Source organism: Balaenoptera ricei, chromosome 12 (assembly GCF_028023285.1).
Source record: "Balaenoptera ricei isolate mBalRic1 chromosome 12, mBalRic1.hap2, whole genome shotgun sequence".
NCBI lineage: Eukaryota > Metazoa > Chordata > Mammalia > Artiodactyla > Balaenopteridae > Balaenoptera > Balaenoptera ricei.
This window is the reverse complement of record NC_082650.1, coordinates 35,611,230-35,618,607: the sequence shown is the minus strand read 5'-3', so window position 1 is coordinate 35,618,607 and position 7,378 is coordinate 35,611,230. Positions and strand designations below refer to the sequence as shown.

Below are 7,378 nucleotides of genomic sequence, written 5' to 3'. Positions count from 1 at the left end.
GGTGATTTGAATCGGTGGTGTATTCAGCTTACATAGTCCACCTGCTCAGAAAAGTCTGATTTCTTCATAGAGAATATTTAAACAGAGTCTACAGGGAATGAATGTTCATGGAATAAATATGTATGGAAATAAACCTAAAGCCTGTGAGACTTAAAGGCCTTAAATAACTGATAGTAGAGACCGTGTATATATATTAGATTTTCTTTGCCAGTATTCATTAATGGCTAACCCTAATCTAAATTAAATGGTAGGCTTATTTTTAAACAGCATTAGTAGACACAAAGTGATTCAACACAAAATGTGGTACAATCTATATAGCAAGGTAGGAAGCATTGGGTTAACTTGGTAATCCAGAATTTGATTCTGAAGAAAAGTAACGCTGAGTTTCTCTTCTATATTTTCCTGAGTAAAACAGTAGGATCACGAAGCATACGCAAGTTGTCTTTAATATGATTTTTCAAAGGTGAACTGAATGTTACAATAGCAAATATAAACTGTCACTACTTTTATTTATTTTTTATTTTTTTACATATTTATTGGAGTATAATTGCTTTCAATGTTGTGTTAGTTTCTGCTGTACAACAAAGTGAATCAGCTATATGTATACATATATCCCCATATCCCCTCCCTCTTAAGCCTCCCTCCCACCCTCCCTATCCCACCCCTCTAGGTGGTCATAAAGCATTGAGCTGATCTCCCTGTGCTATGCAGCAGCTTCCCACTAGCTATCTATTTTACATTTGGTAGTGTATATATGTCAGTGCTACTCTCTCAGTTTGTCCCAGCTTCCCCTTCCCTCACTGCATCCTCAAGTCCATTCTCTACATCTGCGTCTTTATACCTGCCCTGCCACTAGGTTCATCAGTACCATTTTTTGAGATTGCATATGTATGCGTTAGCATACGGTATTTGTTTTTCTCTTTCTGACTTACTTCACTCTGTATGACAGACTCTAGGTCCATCTTTTTACCTCTTGTTGTGATTGATAGGTTAGAATTAGGACTTAATTCTTTGACTTATGTTTTTTAAAGTCTGTATTACTGAGATGATCATAAAAGTCTGAGTTGCACATTGTTATTAACTTTACTTTTAAAAGATAGCTAGTTATAAAAGAAGAAATGCTAGCTACTTTTCAGAAAAAAATAGAAATCTGATGTAAAATGCAAATGTATGTTACAGGGTGCTTCCTGAGTCTCTGCAGTCCTTGGCAGTTTTGATCAAAGTTAAATTTGATTACTATGTAAACTATAGTACTTCTTAACTACTGGTTTGGAAATTCTGGAGCACACAAATGAACTGGCCAATTTTGTAGTTAGTAGACTTTCTATATGGTGACTATCATTGTTTCATAGATAATTTAAAATAGAAATCTAATAATTATTTAAAAGATCAAATAAATAAGGTCCAAATTTGTAGAGGGTTGAGGTGAGGAGCATCTTTATTTAAAAGAAGGGCTGTTACCCCATGACTTCTTTACTCCAGCTGCTTGGAGCAGAAGAAAAGGACTAATCATAACCTTTGCATATTTTCCTGTCCCCTGACCCCTCTCCACTTTTGCTAAGTTTCATTAAGCTATTTTTGTAAATTATTTCCAGGTAAGGTAAGACAAAGACTTTATGAAAAATAACACCAGAAATAGATTTTGTGTAGTTTTTTCTTTTAAAAACTGGTCTTTGGTTATAGCCTAAGAACTAATATGGGAATTTGGGAATTGCTAATAATTTTTAAGCTGAAAGTGTTGCATATTTTAGTCAGATGTTCAAAATTACTTGGTAAGTACCCAAATAGACTGAAAACTAGGCCGATGAGCTCAGGTATTCAAACAGTTGTTAAAAACCCAAATACTAATAGTAGCCTTCAAAGTAGTTTTGACATTCATATTTAATATCATTTGACTTTTATACATATTAATCATTGGAGTTTTACTTGCAGTACATATTTTTAAAAACTATTTATTAAACTTTCCTTTCCTAGCAATAGCCTCTAAATTTGCGGGTCCACCCCAAACTGTTCCTAAAAGATCTCTTTCAGTCTGTAATGCCTCCTCTAAACAAAGCTCTTTGCCTGAAGAAACAGATTTTTTCAAAGCTCTAATTACTTCTGGTGGCCCTTTGATAAACTGCTGTAGCCACTCTTGTGCCTCTCTGAGACATTCGGTTTCATCTGAAGACTGCAAGACCTCCTCAACCACTCCTATTTGTAAAGCTTTTTTTGAATCCAGCTTAAGGGCCCCACTTAACACTTTGAGGGCTTGTCTACTGCCAATTATTTCAACTAGCCGGGCAGTACCTCCCCAGCTTGGTATTATACCCATCTCCTTGTGGACAAATCTGATCTCACTCTCGGTAGTCATTAATCTGCAGAAGAGAAAAGAAAAAACTTAATTGAAACTATATATGCTTTAGTCACAAAGTACTACCTATTCATAATCTGATCTGAAATCTCCATAGATCTTTACAGGTAGATGTGTTGTATTAAAAACAATGTTCAAAAAATCTGGCTAAGTATAGAATTCAATTTATTGCACAGTATTTAGCACTTCCCTTTGAAAACAAGGTCAACATTCTTGTGCTCGCTTATCTTTTACTTTGCATATAAGAATCTAATCTTTATGTTTACTTCTAAGAGCCCGAAGTGTATCTTTCTCAAGTGAGTGGTGGCCTACTGAGAAAACCTGGATTAAAGTGAAAATATGGGAGTAAGGAATGTTAGGTGCATACCATGAAAAAAAATGCATAGTAAGTTAAACTCAATAGTCCTCAGGGGAAGAAAAAATGTTTTTTTTTTAACTCAGAATTGATTGATCCGCTCTTCCAACAAATATTTCCTAAGCACTACCAATGCTAGATGCGGGACTACAGGAATGACCAAAATAAAATCCCTATGCTGAGTTTACATTCCTGTTAGGAAAGACACTGAACAATATAATGTCAGTGGTGATAAATGCTATAAAGAAAATGAGGCAAGGAACTAGAGAATGAGGCTATGTGTGTTGGGTGTGTGCTATTTGAGATGGAGAAGCCCTCTGAATATTTGAGCAGCTACCCAAGTGAGTGAGCGATGCAAAATTCTGGGAGGGAATTCCAGGAAGAGGGAATTGCAAGTGCAAAGGCCTTGAAGTAGAACTGCTTAGTATCTCTGGGGAACAGGCTAATGTAGCTTGAATAGAGCCAACAGAGAGTAATGGAGGATGAAATCAGACAGGTAAGCTTATAGGCACTCAGACAGGTGGTCAGGTTTTATTTTTAAAGTGTGAAGCTCTTTAGGAGGAGGCTGACCAAAGGAGTAGTATCTGATGTTTTGTAAGAGTAGCCTATTTAGCATTTAATAGCACACCAACTATTTAAGGAACTTTATGTTAACTAATCCTCAGAACAACCATGTGAGGTACAGTAATATGCTCATTTTACAGAGGGAAACAGAGGCAACAGCGATTGAATAAATAGCGCACCCAAGGCCATGCAGCTATAGCAGGACCAGAATTTTAAATCCAAGTAAGTTAGCTTCATTATGTGTGCTCTTAACCTCACAGTACATAAAACAGTTAACTAGATGAGAGTGGAAGCAGGGATGCCATTAAAGTTTATAGTGGCTTGGGTTGGACTTGAGTGATTTCCTATAGCAGGGATTCATTTCCCCCAAATCTTGGGACTTTTATGAATAGGGGGATTAATAATCAAGTGGAACAATAAAAGGGAATAAACACAAAGAGATTAGTGGGCACAGCAATCACATTTGCCAGTTAAATATGTGTATAGTATTAATAGGCTGCATAAAGCTATACTGTTTAGAGAATGCAGCTATGAGTTTTATTTGGACTGCATGCTTCAATGCATTCACTATGTTAAAATCTCTAATTTGGACCAAAGGTCATGTCTGAATTTTAATTTTTTAAGAAAAATTATTGCTTTCAAACTACTCATTACAAAAACGAAGACTTTAAGATAGTTCTGGTTTTCTCCAAAGAGTTCAATGCTTAGCTGCAGGTGGTTTGGTTCTTTTAGCACCAAGAACAACAATAGACTTTCAGTCTCTGACCCTTTAATCAAGAGAAATATTCCAGTAGAGAATTCTCACAAAAGCCTATTTACTAACCCACTGGGAAAGAGAACTTTCTCTTCACAGCTGTGAATTCCTATAAGAGAAAATCTGCCTCAATTATGGACAACTGCTATTAGAAGCAAATAGCCATGAAAATAGTAGTTTTCAATAAATAATTTTTAAATGTGAGGGAAGAAAGAACAAGTGTCTTAATCTGAATTTAGCCCCAAGTTGTGAGAGGAGTACTGTCTTACAGTAAACAGAAATCAAGGTCAAAAATTAAGAAAGTAGAATAGAAATTACAGTAATGTCTAATAGACTTGGAAATAGGAATATTGTTAATATTGAAAGTCTTATAAGGCTTTTCACAGAATAAATGTGTCACGGTTCCTAATTATATACTGGAATTGACACTGATGGCTCAGATCTATGCCTACAATACAGAAAAGGATTATTTCAGGGAAAAATTCATTTAAAATCAGCTGAACATAAAAGTTGGTTAAAGTTCTAGATGTTGGGATAACGTAGATGAACTTATGACAACAAAAGTTATATATGTAAGCATATTTATATTTGGAATTATTTGCTTCTAAAGAAGAATGTTTATTACCATCTTTATACCATGTGTGGCTTTTCCCTTTTGCCTTATTTTACAAGGTGAGGTATGATTTTTTGAATCATATTTTATAACTCTAACAAATCCTGAGGTGATCTTTATAAAAATACCTATTGTGATCAAACTCTGACATCCATTCTTTATATGTCATGCCTAGGGTGTACTTGTGTACTGATGTACGTATTATCAATACATTAGAAAATATGACCAAAAAATGTATTAGTGACAAAAGAACACAAAGTAGTTTAGTCTAACAATGAGAGAAATATGGAACATTGAGATGACAACCTTTCACAATACTCTTTATTAACCTAAAAGTTAGTTTAAATATAAAATCTTCAATGGTGATAACCAGAATTTATGAAGAAAACGTCATATCAACAAGATACATCCAAAAACAGAAACTGCTTCCTGATAGGCCTTATGGGATTATACACCAATTACTGCTAGAGTTTAGATGCAGTTACCTGGTACCACCTGTAATGTAATTTATTGCAAGGGATAATCTATTAATCTACGTAGAAAACTGGAAGACCTGAATCTTAAGATTCTGAAGCCTTATAGCCGACTCATTTATAAAACCATATTAAACTCTCTTATTTTGAAAAGTAAAAGAATTGTAAGTATCATCTGTTTATTAGTGTCATTATTATTGGCAAAGCTGAAAATTTCCTGTGACACCTTGGGAGAGGGGAGATGAGGAAATTAATCAAATGTGGATATACCTGGTGTTACAGTATGGATGCATCAGTGTTATAGGAAAAACTACCCATAACTTGAGGAAGAGTATCACCTCTGACAGGTGTTGCAAAGTCAATGTTGATACCTGAAAGGACTGTTCATTGTGCTACTACTTTCTGATGAGTTAGCTATAAGTTGCAGGACTTTGAACAAATGTATTCAAGAAAAACAATTTTAAAACAATTACCAAATTTTACTAAAACAGGAAGCTTTTTAGTAAAAGCTATAAAAAAGTTTTTAAAAAATGTTTATTATTAAAGAAAGGTACTTTTACTGATCTCTGTGGCAAAGAGTGAGAAACACATAAATAACTGCATTAGGATAGAGTACAGCCTTGATGTGAAGTGCATAGATGTAAACCAGACTGCCTGGCTTGGCCACTAGACCGGCTGCATTTTACACCTTGAAAAATACAGCAAAGAAAAAAGACACATGGTATAAAGAGGATGAGGAAGAGGAGATTACTTAACATCCCTGGGCCTCAGTATGCTTGTTTATAAAATAGATATAACAATAGTACTTATGCCATAGAATTACCATGAGTATTAAATGGTTAATATATGAAAGTTACTTAGAACATATATACACCACAATTCTTTTAAACAGAATCTTAGAGGAATTGTGTTTATATATGTTTAAAAAAAAATCAGTGTGAAATTTTCTGAGCCACATCTATAGAACACAGTATTATTTATACTTTTATTTGGAATATAAAAATTGTACTAGCTTTTATTATTATCAAGTTGGTTACATTAATAAATAAGTCACTACAAATACAGCAGTGTTTCTGCTAGGAAGACATTATAAAGTTGTTTCCTGGACTAAACTCACTCAGTCCCTAAAGTATTGACTGTAAAAGAGCTATACTCGCACTGGAAGCCCAGCTAATAATGATATACTACCTTTCCTCAGTATCTGTTAATGGAGAATACAAAATATATACAATTTTTCATTTCCAAATAAAGGTAGAAATAAAACTGTGTTCTGTTATAGATATAGCTGAAGCAGAAGATTCCAAGTTGATTTAAAAAAAGAAAAATAGACATATATCTCTCTAAGACTAACTTAAGGAATACCGTGCAATATAAGTAAAAGCTGAAATATTTAAAAATTTTAAAGAAAGCAGTCCTGTTACAAAATTAAATCACATGATATCATAAATTTAAAGTCTGAAATCATTGATTTAAATAAACTTTAGGGCCAGAAATTGCTGGTCCTTTTACATGGTATTAAGAACAAACCAAATACAACAAAGCAAACTGGTGATACGGGGAAATATGGCACATAAAATTAATAGCAACAACATATCTGACTACAAACAATACTTTAAAATCATGCCTTGAACACAGACACTTATTTGTTTGTGCATGTACTTTCCTGGCACCTCCTTCCTCCTGTTTTCTACCTGCCATCACAACATAAGACAAATTAAGGAAAACAGAAGGAAAGACCCCAAAGATTCTCCCCATAGCTCACTGTTCTGATTTCCTGCTCTCAGCTGATTGTTCTCATGAGGCTCCGAGTATTATATGCAAAGAGACTGCTTGAGTAAGAGAGTATGTGGTTGAATGAGTGAATATTTGTGTGTGTGTGTGTGTGTGTGTGTGTGTGTGTGTGTGTGTGGTGGTGCTACAGTGAGACAGAAACAGACAGTAAAATGTTTTGGGAATATAAATTCTGATTTTAATAGTCAGTAATCCTAGCATGCTCAGAGGTGCATTTTCTTGATATCACAGGCTCTAAAATAAGTCTTTCCGCATAATACGGTGATAACTACAAAACAAAGCAACATGCGTGGGCAGCGTGACTGCTTCCTAAGGTGGACATCTCATATTTAGAGAACAGGCACTGCCGCAGCACAAATGGAATTTGTTTTCTAATGACTCTGGGATGTGCTGGTTGGTGTGTGTGTGCACGCGCACATTTGTGCAAGTGTGTATATTATGTGTATTTTGTGTTTTACTTATTAAGTTAGTATTT

The 7,378-nt window shown here is 34.7% G+C and overlaps 1 protein-coding gene across 4 annotated transcripts in view; it reads right to left on the bottom strand.

Moving 5' to 3' along the window:
- Positions 1 to 1,863: 1,863 nt before the first annotated feature.
- The window catches only part of ECHDC1 (ethylmalonyl-CoA decarboxylase 1), a 44,650-nt gene continuing 39,135 nt past the window's right edge, over positions 1,864 to 7,378 (bottom strand). For all 4 annotated transcript variants that reach the window (XM_059941259.1, XM_059941258.1, XM_059941260.1 and 1 more), the window contains one exon: positions 1,864 to 2,357. In XM_059941259.1, the coding sequence (XP_059797242.1) occupies positions 1,949 to 2,357 (409 nt within the window). In that variant the 3' untranslated portion in view covers positions 1,864 to 1,948. The remainder of the gene's footprint in view (positions 2,358 to 7,378) is intronic.